Source organism: Leptopilina boulardi, unplaced genomic scaffold (genome assembly GCF_019393585.1).
Source record: "Leptopilina boulardi isolate dan_hultmark-lab unplaced genomic scaffold, ZJU_Lbou_2.1 LbouV2_211, whole genome shotgun sequence".
Taxonomy (NCBI): domain Eukaryota; kingdom Metazoa; phylum Arthropoda; class Insecta; order Hymenoptera; family Figitidae; genus Leptopilina; species Leptopilina boulardi.
In genome coordinates, this window is record NW_026137765.1 from 259401 (window position 1) to 287245 (window position 27845).

The 27845-nt window shown below is 26.2% G+C and overlaps 4 protein-coding genes and 1 long non-coding RNA gene across 6 annotated transcripts in view; 1 reads left to right on the forward strand and 4 right to left on the reverse strand.

Moving 5' to 3' along the window:
* The window catches only part of LOC127278837 (uncharacterized), a 63801-nt gene extending 51766 nt beyond the window's left edge, over positions 1-12035 (reverse strand). The window contains exons 1-3 of the long non-coding RNA XR_007842548.1: positions 11971-12035; positions 11031-11132; positions 2111-2337 (exon numbers count right to left, since the gene is read on the reverse strand). This is a non-coding gene — a long non-coding RNA (uncharacterized LOC127278837). The remainder of the gene's footprint in view (positions 1-2110; positions 2338-11030; positions 11133-11970) is intronic.
* Positions 5508-8827, reverse strand: LOC127278833 (ceramide phosphoethanolamine synthase). Its single transcript, XM_051300756.1, has one exon. The coding sequence runs from the start codon at positions 8419-8421 to the stop codon at positions 7318-7320; it is 1104 nt and encodes a 367-aa protein (XP_051156713.1). The 5' UTR covers positions 8422-8827; the 3' UTR covers positions 5508-7317.
* A 1594-nt stretch (positions 12036-13629) lies between the features above and the next one.
* On the reverse strand, positions 13630-23133 carry LOC127278787 (CD109 antigen). Of its 2 annotated transcripts, none has more exons than XM_051300663.1 (8): positions 22785-23133; positions 21626-22007; positions 20647-21540; positions 19560-20572; positions 15445-17594; positions 15133-15326; positions 14763-15043; positions 13630-14676 (listed from the first exon to the last, which is right to left on the reverse strand). In XM_051300663.1, the coding sequence occupies exons 2-8, from the start codon at positions 22000-22002 to the stop codon at positions 14474-14476; spliced, it is 5112 nt and encodes a 1703-aa protein (XP_051156620.1). In that variant the 5' UTR covers positions 22003-22007; positions 22785-23133; the 3' UTR covers positions 13630-14473. The 2 variants fall into 2 exon arrangements, with proteins under 2 accessions (XP_051156620.1, XP_051156621.1); XM_051300664.1 differs by having other exon boundaries at positions 22781-23133.
* A 319-nt stretch (positions 23134-23452) lies between these two features.
* Positions 23453-24391, forward strand: LOC127278789 (ubiquitin-conjugating enzyme E2 T-like). Its single transcript, XM_051300666.1, has 2 exons — positions 23453-23620; positions 23813-24391. The coding sequence occupies exon 2, from the start codon at positions 23829-23831 to the stop codon at positions 24306-24308; it is 480 nt and encodes a 159-aa protein (XP_051156623.1). The 5' UTR covers positions 23453-23620; positions 23813-23828; the 3' UTR covers positions 24309-24391.
* LOC127278788 (uncharacterized) lies at positions 24323-27820 on the reverse strand. The gene is made up of 4 exons (XM_051300665.1): positions 27368-27820; positions 26769-27254; positions 25937-26687; positions 24323-25850 (listed from the first exon to the last, which is right to left on the reverse strand). The coding sequence occupies exons 2-4, from the start codon at positions 27238-27240 to the stop codon at positions 25634-25636; spliced, it is 1440 nt and encodes a 479-aa protein (XP_051156622.1). The 5' UTR covers positions 27241-27254; positions 27368-27820; the 3' UTR covers positions 24323-25633.
* Positions 27821-27845: the final 25 nt, after the last annotated feature.

A 27845-nucleotide genomic window follows, 5' to 3' on the forward strand; every position in this document is an offset into this window, starting at 1 on the left:
TATTAACTTGGAACTATTATGTAATTTATATAATTATTATTATTATTATTATTTTTTTTTTTTTTTTGCAAAATATTACGTATGTGATGACGTGCGCGCGATATTATACGAATCAATGCAATCATTGTCATGAGCTACTGACAGCCATAATCCAGCTCATTTACTTCAGTGATTTTTTTTCCACTTCGAGACACTTTCTCTATTCAGCATGCGTGAACGCGCAAATCATTACATTATAGTACTACACGCGGTCCCTCTGCTTTGAATCTACCGCCTTCAAGAATACAGAATTCAGAGCCCTTTTTTTTAAAAAAAAAAAAAGAAAAGAAAAAAAAAGAAATTAAAAAGACGCGTTTATCTTGACGCAATCGGAGACGAATTTTCGTTAATTTTTTTTTCCACGACAGTATAGAATTTTTAGCGGTTAAAAACAATTTGTTTATTATTTAAATAAAAAAAAAACACTAATTAACAATTTCTAATTTAGGTAAATTATTTTTACATATCAAAATATTGATTTACTTTTTATTTACGTATCTCTAATTAAATTCTTAAAACTTTCTGTCAAGACAGTGACGTTTATATAGTTATTCATTATCCCGTCTGATTCATTTAATTATAGATCTTGAAAACAATTCTCCTAACAGACATCCTATATATATATATCCGTTCATGCGTATTATTTTTGTTTTTCAATTTTCAATTTTTCAGTTGTCAAGACTGAAAGTAAGTATTGTCCAGAGGGTAAAAAAGTTATCATGAAAAATGGAAGCAAACGCCAAGTAAATGTTTTTTTTTTTTTGTTTTTGTATATTATAATTTTCTTTGGTGTGATCGAAGGAGGTGTGCCTTTAATTTCCCTTGAAATCCATTATACACGAGAGAAGGATAGATTAAAGAAAAAAAGAGAGAGAGAGAGAGGCAGAAAAAGATATATAAAATAGGCGTCGATGACTGGCGCCATATAGTAATAATAATTTCATACTAGTCAATTACAAATTGTGTACAACCCCCTAATACTCATGATACGCACCATGATCACGTGCCCTCGACACTTATTACATGTTTAGTATGAAGGAAGCATTTATAAAGAGATCGGTAACATATATATAACTATGGCCTCAATAAACCTATTTTCCATTGCATTTAATAAATTAATGATGCACATCAAGATTTAATTTTGTCTTCAATTAAAAAAGAGAAAATAATAATTGTTACAATTTTTCTTAAATAAATAAAGTTTTTTGTAACTTTGATACTATATATTAAAACGAAAATCGATTCGATTGAAGAAAATATCGATTATGAATGAGTAGAAACAGGTAGAAAATTTATTACCCAGTGTATTGTTTTCTATATATATATATATATATAAAAGAGAAATAAAAAATACATGAGAGATTGGCGCCAAAGAGTCCCTGCAGGCGAAGTCTTGAAAGGTTAGTGACCTTGGTGGATATGGAAAAGGATGACAACCAACTATAAAGAAAGAATGCGCGCATCCATCTTCAATTTACTTTTTAGAAATATTATCGGTCAATTTTACTGATCGTCATGACCGCGGTCAAAGTTATTGAGAAGGAGGAAAAAAAAAATATCTTCGTTTATTTCAAACACTTCGTGACAGAGCTCAAGAGCATTTTGCCTACCATAGAAAAGCCTAAAGATTTAGATCTAGATCAGCCCTGGGACATTGCACGAACAAATGATTAATAGAGTTGAACCATAAAATCTAAGTTGTCAAAGTCACTGACTCGTGTACAGTATAATATCATTTATTAATAATTTCGCTCAGAGAGGGTAACACCTCTCGAGATAGAGATCGACATTTTAACCATGATATTGATATGTTTTGATAAACAAAATTATGAAATTTAATATTGTACATTATAGAAAATTAATATTTAATAAAACTCCCTGGTACTGTAAATCTGAATCAATGATCAGATTATTTGAAATAAAAAATTAAAGCGGGGTGTGTATTCATTATACGGACGGAGAATTTTGATCGTGACTGACTCCCCTAGACCTCGGAGTAAGATGTTGTCACGTCAAAAAATACAACTAAATTTTTTGTAATAAAATTTTTCCAATAAATTAAAATATTTACCTTATAATGACGAATTTTCAGCTTCAATGAGATGCTTGCAAACTAAATAGACCTCGGGGATCCCTACTTTCAAGTTAAATTTCCATTCGGAAAATGTGAAAAATAACCGTAAAAATAGACCGAGTTCTAAAAAGTCGACAACTGGAGAATTCGGTGTCCTTCAACTCTTTTTTACTTTCGCCCTTATCTTTGAAGTACGTGACAGCACAAGCCATCGAGGATAGAATCTGCAAAAAGAAAAATTAAAATTCATTGAGTTTTAATTAGAATTGAATTGAAATAATTTTTTTAGCATCAAACTTTAATAATAATTTATAAAGAAATGAAAGTGAAAATTACAAAAAAATTATACAATATAAATACAGTGAAAGTAATTTACAATGTTTTATGTGATTTACAATATTGCTCTCCAATGACTTTGAGTATAACAAGTCGATATAATTTTTTCTATCTTTATGCCTGACGGCTAACATGTTATTAAACACGGTATTTGCAGGGGCATTTGATATTGTAATATTATTATTGCTTCACGTACATTGACTTATATGTCCGAATCAAGTTGTTTACACCAAAGAATTAATTTTAAAATAAATTGTCATAAAATAAATTTATTTTTAAAAAAAATTTCCCCAACTTTACCAATTATTTATATTTTAAACGCATAATCAACAAAATTTCAAATTTCTTTGATTAAAATAAGAAACGGTTTTCTGGGTTTTTTTTATATGTACAATTTTTAAGACAAAATCCGTTATATATGTTAAAGAGATTATATATGATTCGCAATCCGGTAGCTTCTGGTTTTTGATATGATACCATGAGCAGATGTCATACTACCTGTATATTGGAATATGAATCAGTATAATTAAACTCACTCTCTTTTCATCTCGTTGCATATCTGATTCGAAATCGATAAAAAAAAAAGCTATGTACATCTCAATCAGAATTTTTCTCATCTCATCTCTTCCATAACGTTTCCCTTAATTTCCATTCGGTCCATTACATTTAATTGCCGACTGTTTCAGTCACTCGATCAATTTTAAACGAACAGAACATTATCTGACGAAGTGCATAAATGTCAGCATATAATGTGTTGATTCTAAACATATATATATAAGTGATCGCACATATCTTATAGTTTATATATATATTTAATAATCTTCGATTTAGTATTAAATTCCGAATTTAATACTATACTATAAAAAATCCTAAGATAGGAATTCGTATTGTTTTTAACTAAAGAAATTTCTACATAGTAGCAATAATTATTTCCCTTAAAGGTATTTTTACAACAACAATTTGTTAAGGCCTAACCATAATAGAGAAGAATCTTTAATACAAAAATAATTAAAGTTGTGAAACTCAATCTTTGTTTAATAAATTATTGTATAAAACTATTTATTCTGTCACACATTGGAATGACTATTGTAGCTCTGTCTCGATTAAAAAAAAGAGAAGAATTTTAATTAATAATACAATTCTAAAAAACTTAACTTTTTCTCTGATGCAATTGAAAGTGAAATATATAAAGTTTCTAAAAAGAGATTTTTCACGATGAAGACAATGATATTGAAAATTACATCAAATTGGGTAATTGAAAAAATAGAACTAAAATCTAACAAATATTTGCTTATCAAATAAATATTTATTTGATAATAGTCAACGTCAAGTAACAATTTATTTGAATTAAATAAATTTTTCCATACACAAAAGATACGGTAAAGACTACTGGCTATATTTATATGTAAATATCCGCCATTTAGGTGACATTTTCTTCCCTCGCAAGCTACATAGCAGATTAAATTTGTATTTCTAAAACCATTTTTAGAATTAATATTTTTATAACTCAAAGATAATAATGATGACAATGATAAAATATTTAATTTCTGATTGTCTTGTCAAAAATTGAAAAAAAAGTCCCTTAAAAGTGTTATAATGCCACTGATCGTCATTTGCCGTCAATATTATATATGCTTGACATATTTCGCGCAAACCGTCCTGGAATGCGCGAGGCTCGAGTTTCAACCACAGCAGAATAAGCACGATAAAAATATCTCGTGTTATTAAAACCAGTTAGCCATCAAGTTCCTACTTATCCTCTCATTTCTGTCCTATAATTGGGATAATTAAAGGCGAATTTACTTTTCCGCAAAATATAATCGATAACAATTCGTATAGAGGTGTAAAAAATTAGAAAAAGAGAAACATTTTTTAAAAATGTATTGACGGAATACACTTTTGAACGAAATCGAAATCATTTCGACGGAAACAATAAAAATGTTGTTAATTTATAACGTTATTATAAATTAAATAGAAATCACGTATTTTCTTATATATAAAATAAGAAAAAAAAATTATCTCAAAAAAAATTTTGGAATGAAACATTTTTTAAATTTTATAATGCAAAAATAATTGCTTCATTATTGATATGTATTATTATTATACATCATTTTACAATATAGATAAAAAAAATGTATCTGTAACGTATTGGAATAATTTAATTTTTATTATTTCAGTAACAAAATTTTTATAAATTATTATTTTGCAAAAAAACAAAATATTTGTGAATAATTTATCTACTTCATTATTAGTTTAATTAAAAATGTTAATTCAAAATTAATTCAAACTTTTCTGTTAAAGAAATTACATTCATTTTTGATACTCAAAGCGACATCTGTCGATTACTGAGAATAGTAACTAATCGTATAGTAATGTCGGAAACGCGGAAATCATCATTATATTATGTCGATAAAAACGATCACTTTAAACCATTTTTATGATATTATTAAATATTAATTTTTTATAAATAAAAAATATATTAATTATTTATTCATTAATTATAAACATAATATAATTTCAAATATCAATTAAGTATTAATTCCTTTAATATACTGAGAAAGAATTTATTTGAATAATGTAAAATAATCACTTTTAATTTGACTATTATTAAATAAATATTTATTTCAAGCAAATAATTTTTATTTGATTAATCTATTTTTAAATTATTTCTGTATTTAAAATAAATACTATAATTCAATAATTTCTTGATACAAAATAAATATTTATTTATTAATAATGAATTAACCGATTATTTGAATCAAATAATTTTTTTTCAGTTACAATTATAATAATTATTCACAACAATTTTGTTTTTTATCAAAATAATCAAATATTCTTGCAAACATATAGAACATCTCTATTTACAAATATTAATCGAACTTAAATTATATTAATACATTAATAGTAATAAATAATAAAAATATATTTAAATAAATAATAATAAATAAATGTTTAATAAATTATATAATTAAAAAAAATAATCGAACGAGAGAGGAAAATGTTGATAATCATTATGGGATTAGTGATTAAAATTGAAATAAAATAAATATTATATATTTTCAGCGCTTCTTTCGTATATTATTTAGAAAATTTTTTGACATAGGCTTAATAAAGATTAAAGGATTTAACAGTTGCATGTTTTCATAAATTCTAATATATGGTGTATAGTATATAGTATATTATAATAAATTATAAATCAATCAGGGTTCCATTTAAATATACCTTAATATTTATATAAAAGATGTGAAAAGTAACTCGCCGCTAGTAGTATAACTATATATTATAATAATAATAATAATAATAAAATATTAATGTGGTTTTATTAAACGGAAGAAATTTATAATTATAAAAAATTCTTTGATTTTGCGTTGTTATATATAAATAATTATAATTAACTTGTTATTCAAATATAGTAGAATATTTGTTAACAATCTATAATTTCTTTTCGATGTAGATATTTATCTAATATACAATGTATACTTATTTATTATGAACATATATACTTATTTGAAATATATACTGAAAATCAAGAAATCTAGATGGAATATAATAGAAAAACTATTTTCTTGTCAGTCTTATCAACGTATTTTTTATATTTAATAATAATATAAACAACGTGGGAAAAATATATTGATAGCTAAATACTTTTTTGTATTAAATTATAAATAGTTTAGAATCTCAAAACATCTATTGTTGTTTAATATAATATCAAAATTTTTAAACTTAAAAAAAAATTATCTGACTTTCGAAGTATTTAAATAAATTATTGCATTGTTTATAAAGATATGTTTATACGAAACATTCAAGCAAATTAACGGAAGAATGAACCATTTTTAATATTACTATATTTTTTTTTAATATATTCGCGTAATATAATATATTTGATAAGCTGACCAACAATTGAAATATTATATTTTATATATATATATTTACATTTTAGTTAAAATTTCACATCAATTGTCAGTTACATAAAAGTTGTATTTCTAATTAAGCAAAATATTTTTTGTCAGTAAGACAATTCAACATACATGAAATTTTTTTTTATTAAATATTAAATTTCTATGTTTTTTTAATGATTGCCTATTTTCATTGTAAATGGTTTACATTCACAAATTTTTATTAAATTACATTACGAATTTATTTTATATACAGAAATTCAAAGCCAGTATTATTATTAGAATATTTCATGAAAAAGACGAATTATCGGAATATATATATATATATATTTTTTTTTAGAGAATTACACATATAATTCTCAAATCTTTTAAAATTCTAGATTAAAAATGTGTAGAATATATTTTCAAGGTGATCTAAAAATATATTTATCTTAATTTGAGCTTTCATTCAATTTCTGTTCTAATATATAGGCAGTTAATCCTTCCGTTAATATAACTTTCAACAACGTTTCTTTTTTCCCGTTCTTTAAAAAAATGGATCACACAAACCCTTCAGCTACAAAAAAAATTGTAAACAAGGTTCAAAAATATTTTACGTTATTTTTAAATCTAAAATATATTGAAATCCACTTGAAATAAAAAAATTATTTTAAATTAATAAATTATATTAATAATAAATATTGCATTATGAATTACACGTTATTTAAAATACATTTGTACACAATTTTTCCCAGAAAAATATTTTATTGGTAGAAAAAAAAATCTATAAAATTAAAATGCAAAATAATAAATAAATTATAGTATTACCAAATAGATATAATTTTTCTAGTATATAAAATTGTATATAAAAAATGTATATATCCTTATATTACGCATATTTATTTATAGGTGGAAAGTTAATGCGATCCATTTCCTGAGAAAGTCTTTGAAAATAATGTTTTTTTTTTTTATTTTTTTCTTTCTCCTAAACTACTATCGTTGAATATTTGTCTCGTTCCATATAGGCATAGTGTCAGTTGATGTGAATTCAAATGTAGGAACCGATGCTGAACCGTGAACAAATGCATAAGATTCGAGAAAATGAAATTCCGTAAAATAAACAACTACAAGAACAACAATATATCCAAGCCATCTTAATGTTCTCATATATTCCCAAAGTCTATCTAAAAACATTGCTAAAAGCATACAATCAACGGCAATGTGGAAATTGACAAGCTTCCAAGCAATGGACATTGCCCAAAATGAACTTGATTGCATTACTTTTGCTTGTCTAAAAAGTAATTCATCTTTTGTTATGGAAGACGAGCTGGTATCGGTTTCCAATAAATCTTGATAAAGTGAAATATAACGATTCCATCCGACACTACTGACCAGTAAATAACCAACAAATAGTATTACTGTTCCAATAACATTTCTAGAGCGTCGTCTCTTATAAATAGTTTCAGGATCAACATCACGACTTTCCACAAATGGTATCACATTATTAAGTTTCTCATATCCCCGTCCAGGTGGATTTTTTTGAAAATAGCAAAATATTCCAATCATCAATGCTATACAGCCAAGTGCATCACAAATTCCATCGACGAAATATCCAACTGAACCAACATCAGAATGTTCACCGTCAATGTGTTTTCTTTTTCTAGCTACATGTCCATCTAAATCATCTAACCATGTTCTAATTTCAAAAAGTAATACAGCAAGACGCCGTTGAGAAAGTGAATCACTTGAGGCACATTTTCCCGCCGCTATTGCTACTAATACATGAAATCCACTAATTAAATTTGGTGAAATCCATTTACAGTCACTTATTCCAAAAGCTTGATTTACAATTGCAGCTAGTGGACCAAGTAGATAATAATTTGGATGATCCAACATTAGGCCTTTGACAGTTACCACGCAAAGAGGATCAAATGAACATGGAATTATTCCTTCATATTGAGGCTTATTATCATTTGGTTTAATCGAGTATTTATGTACTCGTGAATATAACAGTGTATCCATGAATATAAAATAAAGCAATAAAATTGCCACAACTGAGAATGTAACTCGATGAAATACGGAAGTCAAGAGAAACATTTTTAAATATTACTTCACAAAAATTTTTCTAAAATATTTTCACTTTATATATTGTGGAAGTTTTATGACTATTGTTTTCTTTTTTTTCAACAGTTGTTTTTAAAATTTTACAAAAATTCTTTCAATATTTTCTTGTTTTTTCTACTAAAATCTTCTAAATGATGACAAAAATATATTTCTATTTCATTTATAATAGATGTTAAAATATTAATTTTTCAATTTTATTCTTCATTTAAATGATGAGTCAAGAATTTCCATTTTTAAAAAAGTAGCTTCTTTAGCTACACACATTTGGCACTTATTTACGTTGCATCATGTTTGTTTTTATTAATATATTTAATTCTTATTACATTGCCTCTTGGAGTTTAAATTTGATAATTTTTGAAGCAATTAAAGAACTCTTTCAATATCTGCAAATAAAACAAAATTTAATTTATATCATACACTCATCATCATCATCTAATTTTAAATATATGTAATCATAGATTAGTTCACCTTGATAATAAAAGGACTTTTTATTTCGCGTATTAAAGCTAAATTATAATCAATGATAATAATAATTTTTCAAGAAAAAAAGTCATTAATTCTTCAATAGTAAATTATCTGCACTAAAAAATGATAATACAGACGAACAATGATTGTCTAAATTATATGACTACGTTATCGTATAGGAAGAATGATTACGACAATTGCTACAATATCAGGCTTCAATATATATTGCAATTTTTAAGCTTTTAACAATATTCAAAATAAATTTAAAATTTTTCGATTCTTTTAAAATAATAAATTAAATTATATATCAATTAATTAAAATTAATTTCAGATATTACTTAATATGAACTTTGATCATTAATCCACAAAGTGTATATTTAAAAAAAAATGTAATTCACTTAATGTTTTATCTATACCTATATTAAGATAATTACAATAAAAATTAAACTAATAAAGTTTATTAGCGTGGAAATAAAGCAAAAATTATGAAGTTCACCACCAGATGGAACATGAATTCAACGCAAATTTGTAAATATAAACAAGATTTTACTGTCAATTATAAATAAATATCTTTCAATTACTCCTTTTATTACCAATTTGTTATCTACCTTATTATAACATTAAAATTTGTTTCACTAATGACAATTAAAACATATGGCATTAAAAAAAATTATATATATATACTATATACATATATACACTCATATATTATAAATGAAACATAAATTACTTGCCTTAATGTTATCATGAAAGTAACTGTCAAAAATAACGCTTATCCACGAATTCATAAGGATTTATGAAAAAAGTAGAAATTGATCCTTTTTTGATTTTCCTTCAGACTCCGAAATATTTCAATAACCGGTTATTCTTCTCAAATGCCAAGGCAATGTTCTCTTGAATAACACAAACTCAATAAAAACTTTATCTTCACTAACTTCATCACTCAACGTCAAAATGGGTGTTATATAGTCAATTGAATTGACTTTAATATTTGTAGCCTTGAAACATGTGTAGAATAAATTTTGTTCGCAAAATCTTTAGAAGTAGGTAACCGCACCAAGCTGACAGAAAACTATTTGCAACGATTGTGTTGTACACTCCAGCTGAGCTGTACCTATGTTAATGCGCTTACGCTCAACACTGGGAACACTATAGAAAAGTAAGGGAAGTTGCACTAACAACTGATGGTAACAATGGCAACTGTCCTGATGTAATATTAAAAATCATGGCCTATATCACATTTAAATATTGCATTTATTTATTTTTAAACCTGACTAACAGTTAGATAAATATCCAAAGACATGATTATTTTTAACGTTAAAATAAGGATGCTACAAATTTGTAACTCACATCATCTGAGTCAAACGTTAAACTCTGATTGGTAGGGAAGAATCATCTGACTATATATGATGATTTGAATGTTTTGATTAATCAACTTTAATGAAAAAAAAGTATATGTTTTATATGGCTTTTAATTGAAAATAATTTATAGATTATATTTCTAAAAAAATATATAATAATAAAATATTATACAGATATATATTAAAATATATACCTATTATATACAAATTAGAATAATTATTATATATAATTATTCATACACTTTCCTCTCTCCAAGAAAATTATACAACTTTTTTTTTTGAAAGAATAACATCAAAACCCTTTAATATTCATTAATTTTTTAACTTAAAATTATTTCATATAACAAAAATAGTTTTATATTTCCTTATTCAAATTAAATAAAATTCTTTATGTTTATACTATATGTTTGCAAGAATCCATATTATATTTAATTAAACCGATTTTATTGAAATGTAATGGACTGACTCACAAATTAGTTCCTTACTATAAAAAATTATCAGTAAATCTAACTAATAATTATATATTAAGAAATTTTCTAATTATGAGTAAATTAGAAATCCATTATAAATGCAATAAATTAGTACACGTTTTAATTAATTTTTAAATATACCAATTTTCAATTATATAGTTATAACTATAAAACAATAATTAATATATTTGTCGTAAATAAAATAATTTTATACTAATAGCTGTAAATGTATATAAAATATGAATAATAAATTATGCTGAAAAAATTAAAAAAAATATCGACTCACCAATTTTTTGTAGTTTTACAGAGCTGAATAAAACGGAAATCTTTCTTGTTTTATCTCCAAGTTCATTATTTCATTCTTCTTATTGCACACAACACTCGCGACCTATAAATTTATTTACTCAATTATTTGATGCTAATTTCAATATTGATTAACAAAATTACTATGATTTTCTCATGAAATTCGGATTGCGAATTTTGGCGGTTTACGCCATAACCTAAAAATTGACTCGTTTTTCGAAGTTTAATATCAGGCGTAATTAACGACGTCCATTATCACAAATAGTCATGCTTATTACTTTATGCGTATAAAACGATATTTTACTTTTGTTAAGAATAATCATTTCCTAATATCACGATATTTATCTACACAATTTAGACACTAATGACGCCGACAAACTTTCAACAATAAATTAATAGGTAACCGGTAACATGAAGACTCGACCTTTTGATGCTAGAGGCGCTGCTATCGCTACTACCATAGTCAAAATAACACTTTAATTAGTGACTATTTTAATTAAAAGTATTTAATTAAATTATTATGCATAAATATAATTATAGTAGTAATAAAATAATTAAAAATAAAATATATTATAATTGTAATTATTATAAGTATACCTACATTAAAATAAATGAATAAATTAATTGAACATGTATACATATAGGAGCACCGTAATAAATTCCTATTAAAAAAATATTGTTTTTTGTTTCAAATTTTAATATAATATTTTAATAATAATAGATATTAATAATTTATGAAATTCGGATTGCGATTTGTGGTGATTTGCGCCATAACCTACAACTTGACTCGTTTTTCTAAGTTTAATGTCAGACATAATTAACGACATACACTATCAAAAATATTCATGCTTATTACGTTATGCATATAAAACGATATTTTACTTTTATTAAGAAAAATCATTTTCTAAAATCACGATATTTACCTGTACAATTTGGACACTAATGACGCCGACAAACTTTCAACAATTAATGCGAGTAACATGAAGACTTGATCTTTTGATGCTAGAGGCGCTGCTATCGCTACTATCAGAGTCAAAATAGCTATTTAATATGTTACTATTTTGATTAAAAAATATCTAATTAAATTATTATTAATAAATGTAATAATAGTAGTAAAAAAATAATTATTAATATAATATATTATAATTATAATTATTGTAATGATATATCAAAATAAATGAATTAATTAATTGTACATACATACATATATGAGCAGCGTAGTGAGTTCCTTTTAAAAAGATAATTTTTAAATTCAAACGTTTTCTTTTTAATTAAAAACAATGAAATTAAAAAATATTGAAATAAACAATAGAACATTATTTCCGATGAATGAATATTTTTTAATTTATCGTTAAAAGCTACATAATTATATCATATTAATTTACTTTTAATTATAATTTCATAGTTTAATTATTTATGTTATCTAATTAAAAAAGAAAGCTCATTATTAATGTATATAATCACAATCTTTTGATTTATTGTAATTACACTGTTAAAATCAATATACAAAAGAGTGGCACAATTAATTATGAGTAAAATAAGATCTGATTTAATACGTATAATTAATAAATTGAATTTGATAAATTATTTAAAAATTAAAGAGATTATTTTATTTTTATTCCGACAATTCAATTTATATCAGATTTTCGATTGTTTATTTTTTATTTTTTTTTTAACAGTCGGTAACTTTATATGTGTCAGTAATTAAACTGTACAATTTTTATTAAATTGTAAAGAGCTAATATTATTTGCTGTACAATCAGAGGCACTAACTATATAAATTTATAGACTCTTTAAACTTATTTTAATTTTTTGTATACATACAATTTGCATTAATGAATAAAAAAAAACGCATAAAATTAATCTATTTTTTACGTTTGTGCGTGAATGATAAAATGTACATGTAGTATCGTTATAAAAATATAAATCGACGATAGTATAAAACACTAAATTAAATTTGAACAATCTACATATTATAAGTTTTGTTTTGGACGGCTTTCTTGATATTAGTTGAAGGAGCTATATTAGAATATAGTGTCAGATCATTTAATTGACATTTGTACTATATTTTATAATTAAAATTTATTATTAAAAAAAAACTTTCAAGATCATATAAAAATCTTTGAAGTTCTTAAAAAACTACTTAATATTTCCTTAAGTTTAATGGCGAGTATGTATAAACAAATCAATTTTATAAAAAAAGCTCCTTGAACGTATTTTAATGAAGAATAATAATTATTGATTCACATGACTTGTAATTTAAGTTTGGACGGATATTTTCTTTTTAAAATATTCTTTTGGTACTTAAAATATTTAAGTTACAGTTTTGATCAATTACTTTCTAAGTTTAAAATTTTTGACGCAATACTAATAGCAAAATTTAACATAGTTGAGTAATTTTTACTCAATTTTATAAAATACAAATTATTGTAAAAACCATTTAGCTTTGGTTTGTTTATGTGTAAAGTTGTTAAAGTTTCATAAAAATTATTTAAAAAGAGTTTGTATAAATAACTCCTTTACATACATATTATTAATGACGTGGATTTGTATAAAAACGATCGTAAACTATTTTTTTTAAGCGCAATAATGAGAAGATCTTAAAATATTACAATTTATTTCGACGGGACAACGCCGAGATTAGTGACTTATTGTCTTGGACGGTATCAGATAAAATGACTTTCTGTGTTAAGTCTATTAACAAAAAATCTTTGTTTTACATTCAATTCTCCCTTTTTAGAAGTCAATTTATAAATAGATCTTATAATCATGAATATATTTTTAAAAATTAAGATCCAAATTTTAAGGCACAATTTGACCATATTTTTACGGACAAGACTTTTTTCATCGATAAAATAATATTAGAATTTAACAACAAAATAATCAAATTATTTTTTTATACTCTCTTTTTAATAAGGCATGAATGGTTGGAAGATAAAATCAATGTTAAAAATCATATTTTCATTATTATTATTAATTAATTGCATTATATGGAAAAATATATATGTATACATATTTTGCAATGTATATCACATTCTCTCTTTCCTATTTTTTATAATCTCTTGATTATAATAATCCTCAACATGACACATTCATATACATTTAATAGAATTTAAAATTTTAATATTATTGAATTCAAGTCTTCATTATATTCAATTTAACAAAATATAATTTTGTAATTTATAACAGACCTTAGAGCCTTTTAAAGGCTTTAATTTTGCACTTAATAAAAAAGGTGAAAAAAGAGATTTCTAATAATTTGTGTAAATGTTGTCGAATCATCGCTTTTTTCCTAGTCTTTGTATTACGATTTTATGAAACATCGTATGATTTTAGTTTTTACTTATGATTGCGTTTATAATTATCGCAAATTTCGTGTTTTTGCGAAATTTAATATGACAGTCTCCTATATAATTTAGAATGACTTTAACTTACGCTAAATTCTTGGGTTCTAAAATACCTCGTCAGAATGACAACGAGAGATGCACACAATGTGAAGAAACTTGGTGATGTTATTATTGTTGCAATGTTGTAAATTGGACAGTATGGACATTGTGAACTACCACAAACTTCGCAAATATTGAGAAGATAGGTAGGCAATGAATCAAACATTGTCTCGTTAAAACGTTCTGAAATTTAGTAAAATAATTAATTATACAATTCATTTTCAGAAAAAAAATTAAGGTAATAAACTATATATAAATTTTTCACTTACCAGGCGCATAATAATCGTAGACTCTAATTGGAAGATATCGAGACATATTTGCCACTGGGAACCATCTTTCTAAAGTAAATTCAACACAAGTTTCTTCCTCATCGAGATAATCAAAGTAGAAAAGTAATTTTTGGTCCAGGAATCTCGCTCTTTGAAGATTTCGAACTTCTCTCAATCGAACGTATTTATCGAGATTTTGTTGTTGTATAATATATCCAGTTGGAACAGCCACGTCCAAAACTGCCATTCCCGATCTAATCGACTCGTTTATATTTATCCATCTAAAAAAAGATTTATTTAATATTTAGTTTAATTCTTAAATTTTTCTAATTTGGAAATTGATGTTATTTTGAATATAAAATATTATTACCTTTGGCAACTGATGTAACTAATATGAGACTGATTTCTTCCATGAAATTTGGCATTCCAGCGTAAATCGAACGCCCTAACTGGAGGTTGTGTTTGGAATCGAACATTATCAACATTATATTGCACAGTCATTTGCAAGATTGCGTATCCTGCTCCTTGAGCTTGCACCTTAACAGTTCCCCAGGCTTCTGGTATCTAAAAATATTTTATGATTAAGTAAATTTTAAACTAAAAAAATTAATAAAGTACGCTTTTTTTTATCAAGTTGAAAATAGGAAATTAAATTTTTTTTTAAATATAACAAATATTTTACCTCAACTGACTGAAGAGTTGCTAGATTTTTACTGTTAACGTGAAGAGTTTTAGTGACACCTGGCAAGGAAGTTGCCTCAATAGTAACGGACAATTGCGTGACTTCTCTCAGTCTTTGAGTTTGAGTATAATACATCAATGCTTTCATTGCCCAAGCAGTATCCCTCGTTGATGCCCATCCACCGTCTGTTAATCTTTGAGAATTTAACCATCTCACAATTGGCTGAATAAAGAAAATTTGTTGTTTAGCCGTATACAATAATAATGCATACGCCGTGGTTTCAATATTCTCTGAATCATAACGATAAGGCAATCGTGGTAGTAAAAATGGTTTTTGATTTTCAATTTTTGTTGGTGGCTGAGGAACTGCTTCTCTACCCCAATATTTATATTCACCTTCATCTCTCGAGTGTCTATTTAAAATTTCAAATGCCTCATCGTAATTACTAGAACCCTTTTCCTTAAGTGCATAAGCGACAATTGCAATCTCATATGGTTGTCCAAATTCCCTTAAATAAGAAATTTTTGTTTCTAACCATTTAGCAGCATTGTCCGCTGCCAATGCAACTCTCGTTCCAAGTCCACTCGATAAATCTTTAACCGATGCTAATGTTATCAAAACATGTGCAGTAAGTGAAATATTGCGGAATCGATAAAATCCATATTCATCAATAAAAGTTGTATTCATTTTTCTATCGGGCAACCAAGTGACTTCGTAAAATGAGCCCTCATCAGTTTGATGTTGCAATAGCCAAAGTACCGATTTTGCAAGCATATCAGGATCAATGTACAAATAATTTTCATATTCATAATTACTGGCTACTTCTTGAAATACTTGAATAGTATAGGCAGTGAGCCAAACACTTGGTGACGATTGATTCCAATCACTGCGAAATAGACTGAAAGAACCATCGGGATTCATGAAGGAAACTTGCTTCTGATACATAATGTTCATGTAATTGAAACTTTTTTCTTCTTGTGTTCGATTTCTCAAATTAACAGCTCGCATATGAAGTGTCGTATATAAATGAGCGGCAAAATTGAAAATATTTTGCTCACCACAATCCATGGGTAATGATAATAAACTTGTTGCATTGACTGGTATTGTGGGGAAAATTGGACCAACAACATCGCCAACAATGCTGATTCGTGCCTTATTAGAACTGTAGACATAATAACGATCTTCAGAATATGGAATAATTGGAGTCTCTGTAATATTGACGTGCATATATTGAAAAGCATAAGCCCTATTACTAAGATCCAAAAGAACCGATTCATGTCGAAATTGTGGAAGTCCATCAGCTTCAACATGAACAGTTCGTGTGACGGAATCACGTCCAATAAGTGCACTCGCATAAACATGAACTGTAATATCACCAAGTCTCGTTGGTACAATTGGAAGATAAATAATAGCCACATCTTGCGCTTTAATCCAAACGAAAAATTGATGTTCTCCAAATGATGTTCGTGGATTGTAGGATTTAACATATCCATTTTCTTCAACGTGAACAAATTTAAAATCATTTGATCCACTTAAACCAACAGTTGCTTCAATATTATTTTGTAAATAATTAAAAACAGACACACGAACACCAATTTGTTCGCCCTGTTTAATTCTCGTTGGCATTTCAACATTAATGAAAAATGGCAAAATTCCCATATAGTCAATAGCTTTTGGTAGCATTCCAAAACCAACTGTTGGACTTATACTGAAGGCTGTGATCATCCAGTGAACAGGACGACGAGGAACGTCAATGTTGAATATATAACGACCGTGAGGTCCAATATTAATATCTGCCCAAAGCCACATGTTTTCATATTGACGTTGAATCCGATTGAAACGATATTTTCGAAATTCAGAAATATCTGTTATGTTAGAATGAAGACAACGTGCTTCGTCTGTACCATCTTCGCAATCAAAAATACCATCGCATTTCTTTTCTAAACGATAGCAACGACCATTTAGACATTCACCAAAACCAAGTGTTCGATTGCAGACTTCTGGTTTACGATAAATAATAGCATCCGTGAAAACAACGAGACCTTGATATTCAAAAGTTCGATTGACATCAATTCCAAAACTTGATGATGGAAAATAAACTGTCTCATCTGGATCGCCATCGTGGAATAACCAGGTGTGACTGTGTGTACCTGTGAAAAAATTTCTTCTATATTAAATATTCTTCATTTCAATATAAATATAAAATTATAATTAAATTAAAAAATTTCGTTTTGTAGTATATGATAATAAATAAATAAGAAATCACTTTTTTTAAAAATGTAATATTACATTAATAATAATTTTAAAAAACTAAACAATTTTAATTTAATTTTACAAAAATAATAATTGTAGTAATAGAAACAATTTTTGAAAAATTTATTATAATTAATTACGTTTACATTAACTTTTATAATTAAATTTATTTTTTTAATTAATTAAATTACTGATTTAGATTTTATAAAGAACGTTGAGCGATTTTGTTTTGCGATTACATAATTATCTTAAATTAAATTATTTAAAATTAATTAATTTTAGAGTGATCATTTTATATATATTTCAATAATTTTTAGAAACTTATTTGTAATTAAATAAATAAATAAATTAATAAATAATTAGACTGTATTAATAATGGATTTTCATTTTTTTATTATTGGATTTTAAATATTTAATGATAAATATAGGAATTTATTTGCCAATATTATATTTATTAATATAAAAAAGAACCTATATTTATGCCAAATCTAAAAAAACAAGACAAAAATAAATATTAAAGCATTTAATTGAAAACGATTTTTAATTTTATCTTTATCTGCAATTTCAAATTCACCGGGAAAATTTAAATTTGGCGCGAATAATGCAATCGTGTTTTAAAAGGTTATATTGAAATATTTTAGTACACAAATATATTTATCTACATTGAAATTACTTTAAAAATAATTTTACTGTATTTTTATGTATTGAAATTAACAATTAAAAATGTTTAAACTAAAATATTAGAAATTGAATAAAAGAAAGTAATTTGACTAGCGTAGTACGACGAACTAGGTTGGCATCACTGGTTGCCATTGTCAGTTTACCGGTACGATTTTAATGTGTAACGTCGTTCTCTCGTTGTCGCAAATTTTAAAGCAAAAAACGACAAGTTTTAAATAATGACGAGTTTTAATTAGTAAATAATAATGATTAGTTCGTGTGTGCTTATTAATAGAATTGGTGATAGTGCGGAAATTTAAGAAATATGTTCATAAAACGATTCACGAAAAAATTTGTAACCCATTGGCAATGGGTCATTTGAAGACGATACTTGAAATTACCAATTTATCGTGTTTTTCGATCTTTATAATAATATTTTCGGATGATTTTCTATTCAGTCTATGTTTTTAAGTAAAAATCGATGGGAAATGTGTGATATTTAACTAATTGATTCGGGAAATTCGATATTGATAAAATTGGTTAAGAACATTTTTGGCGGTAAATTGTCTTGACTGCGACGCCATCTTTGTTCTTATTGTTTAGTTTGCCGGTTCAGTTTATCATCGCTCTATACTTTTTTCGCGAATTTTACAGTAAATTTAAAGTGTTTTAAGTAATGACCAGTCCTAATCAGTAAATAATACTGATTATTGTGAATCTATTTATTAATGGACTTGTGAGTAATGTAAAAAAAAACTTGTAAAATAAGTTCATAAAAACAATTTCGAAAAGTGTAAGTGTATTCAGTGGTCAACGACAAGTTTTTTAAAAGTGAACACAGAAGTAGAAAAAAAATTATCGAGTGTTTTTGTGTTAAAATAGAAAAAATGTGTGATAAATAAAATATAAAAAAAAATGTGTTGTCTATTTATGGTGATGTGGCTTTTGGATATTTCTTAGAGAACAACTTCCACCTATCAACTGAACGAGATCGGTGAGTGAATTAATATTTTTTAACAAATTTCTACACTAGAATTTAGAATTAATTTTTGTGCTCGTTTTTGGAATTAGTGTTGACTATAAACAATATTATTAACAACTTTTTAAAATATATATTAAATTGAACAATAATAACTCAGAAAAAATTCGTTTTCATTAAATATTATAAAATGAATATTTAGAGATATTATTCAAACACTTACCATTGGTTTCTTCATCGAAATGAGACATTTTTGAAATGACATTGGCGTACGTTAATTCATTACCAGCTTGCATTGTGAAAAATGATCTATCAATTCCAGAGAGACCAACAAAAGCTCCAGGTTCTCCATAAATAGCTACTTCTACATTTTCTCCAGTTCTTGCTTTTCTGTTATTAATGAAAACAGTAAAATTGTTTCGTGAAATTCCATTAACTGGGAATGTTAAAGAATCGGCAATTACTTCTCCATAACGACCAACATAATAAACAACTGCCGTGGCCACTGGAGCCATTTCTGGACTTAAAGGAATAGCAAATGTTCTTATATTATGTTGCATATCGTCTTGTCCACTCAAAAGAATTATACCCTTTGACATGATGATATAATTAAATGTATCAATATAAAAATTTGTCTGCACATGCAATACTAGATATTCTCCCACTTTTGGTTTTTGTGTAGACGTTGAAACTTTAATATTTTTATTATGTGGTGATTCATGAGCCAAAAGAATGAGTTCTGAAGCTGCTGAATGTCCCTCACCGTCAATGAGGGTTGCATAAACTCTCATAGAAGTTACTTCATTAAGAACTTGTTGTGCTCGTTGAGGATTATCACTTAGTCCAAGTTCTTTAGCGAGATCAACTTTTAAAAACCATATCGCTTTATTTTCAGCTGTTGGAGTAATAGTTCTACTATCCAAATTTCTTCGACCTGATCTCATTTCAACATCTGCACGAATATCCAATCTAGCTCCCAATAGTTGACTTGGCCTCAAAGGCGATCCATCATGAAATGATGAGATAAGATTAAGAGAAAATGGCATAGCAGGTTTAAAAACTTGTGGCGAATCACCGGCAAAATGAATTTTTATTGTTGAATTATAAATTCGTGCTTTCGAATAGCCAACTATTATTTCTTCCAAAAATTTTTCTCCTACAGTTGCGGTTATTAATATTTCCATTCCTTCTGAGCTCGAACCATATGAAATCAATTCTCTCAATGGATATTGGAATCTGAAATTTTAATTTTACATTTTCAAATAAATTCCAACTTAAATTGTTAAAAAAAATAAATAAATAAAACTTACCTATAGGTTCCATTAAACAATCGAAGAACAGGAACTCGTTGTCCTCTTTCATCATATGTTTCACGTGGAAGTGTAAACCATGAAGGATAGTATTCTTCAAATTCCATATATCTCTCACGAACATCTTGATATTGTGTTGATGAACTTGTATAATATTTATTAAGATGTCGAATACTTGCTTTTAAAGTTAAATTTCCCCGTACCGGTGCACCGGAAGTATAATTTGCTTGTACTATACCAAAAATATATGGATCAGTATCAAAAAAGAAAGCTGGCATTGTCACATTCACTTCAAATCGTGTCTGATAATATTCTTCGACTGAAAAAACTTTTCTTTCTTCTTGACTTTGTGCAATAACAAGAATAGACCAGTTTCCATAAACGGGTTGATCAGATAATTCATATTTTAAAGAAACAGTTCCTAAATTACTTTGTTTACTGAGCCAGCGACGCATTTTTCTATTATAAGGATCTAATATATGAATTTCAATAGGATCATTGAATGTTTTTAATTCCGTGTTTATTGGTATTGTTCGAAAATGAACCGTTTGTCCTTGCATATAAACTGGTTTATCCGTTTGTATGAATATTGTCATTGATCTTTGAGAGAATACCAATTGAGTTTCATTTATAAATGCCTGTCCACCAGTTAAACTATTATACATTCCGGCAATTCGAAGACGATAATTTCCCACCACTGAACTTGCAGGTACTTGTAATACCAAAGTTTCTGGAATACCTTCTTTTACTTCCGAATGATCTTCCGCTATTTCAACACCATTCATTTGAATTGATGCTTGCACCACCATTGGAAGAGGACTTTGAAGAACATTAACTGCCACTCGATAAAGTTGTCCCGGTCTTACCATTCGAGATGCTACTATGAAATAAGTTCTGTAAAATAAATCCATCTGTTAGATTATTGACAAAATATTTTTATTTTTTTCTAATGAGAAATTAACAAATTTTTTTTACTCACGCTTCTTTAATAATGAAATCTCCTGGCTGTCCAGAACTTTTATAACCTCCATACCCAATATTCGTGTCTTGAATTGAAGGATTTCTAACTCCAGAAAGATGATCTCTATCTTGATTTGTTCTGTAATTTAATCCGGAATTTGCATCGTAGTCTACTGGATTATCTGGTCTGTATTGAAATCCACTATTTGGATCATACTCTGGATTTTCTGGTCTATATCCAAATCCTGAATTTGGATCTCTTTCGTTGAATCTATTCCAAGGTTGTCGAGTTGATAAATCATTTCGATTATATTGATCTGGAGTCCAATCTGAATTTTCCGGCGATTGACATTTTCCAGTTGTTGAAATTACTGCCAACAACAGTATGACCCACATTTTTCCTATATTAAAAAACAAAAATTATTATCAAAACTAGATAATGATAATTACATAAATTAAGTGAATTTACAAAATAATTTTAAATATAATTTATATAGAATAGAGATCATTTTGCTATATTGCAGTTAATGAAATGAGTCACTCTCATTAATTAATTATACATTATAAAACACCTTAAGTAAAAATAAAAAAATATAAATAAGTTCTGAAATTAAATAAAAATAAAATATAATAAATAAAAAATAACTAATTTGTCAACTAATTGTTTACACAAAAGTTGCATTTTATAACAAATATCGGTTTTAGGTTAAATTTACATTTTTTATAAATTATAAATTTAATTATCTCCCATTTTAATTGTTTTCTATTTTTTTTAATATTAATAAACATATTTATAATTACGAAATATTTACAAGTTTTTGAAAAATATGTTCAATTTTTTAAAAAGTTAGTTTAGAACATAAAAAAATATTTAATTCTACTTTAAAAAAATTAAAATATTATTGTTATTTGAAAGTGATCTCACTCGATAAATACCATGCCGTTGACGCCCTTATAGACACCTAATCTGATCTACCGAGCTGGAGAATTGATTCATTTCAATTTTATTTTTATGAATGTAAAACTTACAATTTTTGATAGAATAAGATAAATCACTTTAAAATGAATTTTTCTTTATTTTTCTAATGTTTATTATCAATTAAATAGTAATAAGTTCGCGTCGCGGTAAATGGTCAACGCCCAAAATATCTGTATGTATATTATGCAGACCTACCTACCTGCGCTTGCACGATGGCGTTTCTTCTTCTTTTTATGTGTCACATATATCACAATCTAAATTTTCCACTTGCCTGTCAGAATCACTTTTCTCTAGAATAATATTTTAATTTTCCAATTTAACAATATATTTCATCCGCGAAGCAACTTTGTTCATAATAAAACCGTTTTTCTTAACACTCCAACTTCAACTTAACTATATATTTTATGAGTAACTATACCATTACTATCCTATACACGATGGTACTACTTACACCAGTATATAATGAATGTATGGTATGTGAAACTGTATATGTGTACACTTGACTTGTGATGCAAAGTGTACATTCAGCTACTCCTCCCACACGCCTGCATACATTAGACACTACCGTACTCTTTTATATTGGTGCCCTGGACAAATATATTTTTATTATTACATACTATTAAATATAGGTTCAATAAAGGTACATAATATGAAAATTATTATTTTATATTTAAACTAATAATTTTTTTATATCATGTTCTTTTCAAAATATCCTTTACAATTTTCTCGTGTTTAGTTTTTTTTTCTCATTTTTCAAATAAAAACAGAAAGTTTTTACTTTACGGCACTATATTTTATGACAATCTTCAGAATTTAAATTTTGTAAAAATAAATTTTGCAAGTTTGAAAATTGACTGCGAATTAGTTACGATACTTACATTACTTGCGTATATTTACGTTACGAATTCCGCGATCAAAGTGTTTTTAATTGTTATCACATTGTTTGGGTTGTCACGCAACTGATAACAAGATTTTTGTTTGTTTACATGTAGAATCATGAAAATATTGAAAGACTCTACAATTTACTAAGTACAGGTAAGTATTTAAATACTACTTTTTATGTTTGATGTAAAATAAATTAAATTTTAAGGTTATATTTAAATATGCGGTACTTTTATATTACCGGCTAATACTAATATTTTAAAAACATTTTTTCAACTTAAAAAATAATTATTTTGATTTATGTTAGAAGTTATAAGATAATTAAATATTTTATTTATTTTGCAGAGACTTTTTTTGAACAATGACGGCAGTTCAAAAATCTCGAATAAAAAAAGAATTGGCTCGTTTGTCAGAACATCCTCCAGAAGGTATTTCATGTTATGCAAAAGATGATAAATTGGATTTATTAACGGCTGTTATTATGGGACCTAATGGAACACCTTATGAAGGTGGATTATTTCAATTAGAAGTGAATATATCAGAAAAATATCCATTTGAACCACCACGTATAAAATTTTTAACACCAGTGTATCATCCAAACATAGATTCAACTGGTCTAATATGTATGGATCTTTTAAAAATGCCTCCAAAAGGAGGATGGAATCCTACTATATCTCTAGAAAATTTATTAACGGCCGTACAACTTTTATTGGGAAATCCAAATCCAGATGATCCATTGATGACAGAAATTGCCGATGAATTTAAATACAATAAAATGGAATTTGAAAAAAAGGCAAGAATGTTTATGTTAAGTAATGCAAACAGTAAAAATTCATTGTAATTAAACATTGTATATAAGAGGCAAAAACAGCTTTATATTTTTTTAAGCATTTTACAAATAATAATAATAATATAATATATAAATGTGTTTGTTATATCTATATTTATATCCTAATCTGCAGAGGCCGTTTTACTTCCGTGGTTCATTGTTAAAATTTGTTTTTTATTATCTATAAATTTAACCACCAAAATTTTCAATAAACAATTTAATATAAACGTTCATAATAGGATTTAAACTTGAAAACAAATATACAGTATAAATTTTTATAATTTTTACAACGCATTTGAAAGCTTATAAAATATATATATAAAAAATATTCCTTCTTGGGAATATTATAAACTTTTTTGAAATGATTTTCAATTTGAATTTCCTTTTTAAGCAACAAAATATGAACACACGATATATTTATTTTTAAGCCTTACTTATTCAATAGTGTGTATATATAAATGTATTTAGTACACGAATAAAAAGCTAAGTTTATCACGAATTATCCATCCGTATACTATTTTTTCTTTTCCTTTTTTTTTGTATAACAGATGTGTAAATAATTTTTTTTTTTTTAATTCAACTCACGCCTAAATTATAATATTTGCTACGAAACAATAACAAGTTCAAATTGAGCTACGAAATTATTGAACTTGAACCATTTTTTCCCTTATTGATATTTTCAAATCCCATGTGATTTCTTTTTATTTATTGATTTTAATTTTAATGAAAAAATACCTTATAACATTTTAATAAAATAAAACATCACTTTGGGAAATTTGATATGTAATTTTTATAGCTTCGATTTATATTTTTAAATTATTGATATAATATTGAAGTTCAAATCAATATATCGAGGCTCAATTTTTTAAGAAACCAGAGGCACACATTAAAGGCAGTGAATAGATAATTAGTACAATATACATATAACATTATAGACGATGATTCTATTACATTTTTTTGAGCTTTCTTTTTATGATAGTTTTAGTTACAATGAATTATCACAATACTTTTCACGCACTTAAAAATAGTTTTTCACAAAAAGCACAACTATATATGTAATGAGTTCTTCAAAGCAATATATTCTTATATCTCAATTATTTTCTTATATATTGATCAAAATATAATATAGATATGAATAAAATTATACTTGTTTTAAATTAAAATATCAAAAATTTGAATTATCATTCTAGACTTTTGGAGTTATTGACTCGAAATTGAGAAATAACTTCTCAGATATGGATTCTATTTGACTTTTTTTTTTTTTTTTTTTTTTTTTGTTATAAATTTTCATGACTATCGTTTAAAAACAACAGAAAATGATGAGCAGTAAAAATATTTTACCGCATCACCATGTAAACTCCTTCTTGGGATGTATTTAGTTCTTCAGATTTGTGCGTGATTTTTATGCATGGTGACATTGGAACATAATCAGACGTATCTATTAAATTAGGATTTATTACCTTTATTTCCTCGGGAGTTGGAGTTGTATCCGATTGAGTATTAGGTGTCGCAGATCTTGTTCCTCCTTCCGAATCTAAACCATCATCACTGGGACTAAAATTTGATAAAAAAAAAAAAAAAAATTAAAATTCTATAAATTCGGAAAATTTGAAAATAAAATTATTTATTTCTTAACTAACCTTCCATTCTTTTTGGAATTCGATCCACATTGATGACGTGGTGGTAGTGGCGGTGGTTGAAAATGTAAAATATCAGAATTTAAAATAACATCTTCCGGATCCTCGTACAAATGAGAAGGAACTATTAAATTTTTAACGCCTTTTCCATCATCTACAATTTCTTCGTAAATTCCCGAAGCTATTGAAATATTAGATACTCGTTTTGGACAAGGATTTTTTAATTGATCAAAGCTTGCAACAAAATTGGGATTACTTGATGCTGGTTCAGATTCATAAACATTATCAATTGCACGTGTATGAATTTTTTTTTCTAATTTTTCAATATCTCTACTTGTTTTCGATGAGAGAATTAATCCAAGACCTGCATTTATCAAACTCGATGTAGCTTTACTTTTTAATGTTGGAAAAGAATGATTATCTTCATCATTATAAATTGATATTCTGAGATCACCTTCACTACGGCTTAATGGTCGTTGTGCGAAAATTTTGTGTTTTGGTCCACGACCTTGTGTTACAAAATCTTGTAATAATCTTTGAGCATTTAGACAAAATATATAAAGTTCACCAACACCACCACGAAATTCTTTAGTTGTATGTATAACACAAATTCTTTTCACATCGTCAGGACGACCGTTTGTTGATAAATGAAATTCATTAAATTCCTTCCATTCAAAATTTTGTACTATCTCTCCTGAATGAGCGTCCTTTATAAATACTCCTAAATTACTAGCTATCAAATCACCATGAAGACCTGTTAATAAATTATTTATTTAATTAAAATTGTAATTTAAATTTATAAATAAATAATTTAATAATATTAATTAAATCGGACCTGTTAAACCACTGGCTTTGGAATGTGCATTATCTATTATAGAAATACTGAGAGATCCTTCCATAAAGCGATGTTTTCTTGGTCTTAATAATTGTCGTAAATTTTCCATCCATCGTTGAGTATCAGTTTCAGAAGCCCCGGATAAATATAATAAAGGTTTTTTATCTTTTACCGTAAAAATTCCAAATGAAAATTGTTTTGTTTTCGATTCAGTACGACAAATCAATGAATTTGTTGAAATTTTTATTCTATTGTCCTTCTCATTTGGAACAACAGATTTTGCACTACCAATACTATAATCTAAAACAATTTCGATGCCATGATTTCCATTCAATTTTCTCACAGCACACCAATGTCTCTTCCATGCTTTCCATCCTGCTAATGATCGTTTTTTCACTTTTTGGCTCACTCCTTTGTTACCTGGGAGTTTTGCATCAATAAAGCCACATAATTCTGTATCTTCTCCTGTCATTTGAATAAAATAGTCTGCAAATTTAATATAAATTTATATAATATATTAAAATCAGATTAAAGTTTAAATTTCTTTTTTCCTAAAAGTACCAAATATATAAATAATAAAATAAATAATTTATACATACCTGTAAAATAAGGACAATTTTATTCAGTTCAATTGTCCTTTCAATCACTATGTATATATAGTCAAAACTTAAACAGCATCATTATTATATGTATCACAATTAAAGTTTACTTATTTTTTTTTCAAAAATCATTTACATGAAAAATTATAAATTATTACTGTAATTGAATGATATCGTATTATGGTTTAAATTTCATAATTAAAAGTCGAAAAAAGTTAAAATAATATAATCACAAACACACCTCTTTCACCCACCCGTCATTGATCTGATTTCTAGCTCCACCCTTGATACATATACCCTCTGCTTTTTTTGAATAATAATCAATTGCCATTAATCTTTATAGAAACCATTGAATTTTATATATTTAACAAATTAATTATATATTTTTATATTTATTTAATATTTTATCTTTTATAAATTAAAATATTTCAACTTTTAATTTAATAAAATTCAAAAAACTGTAAACAAGATTTAATAC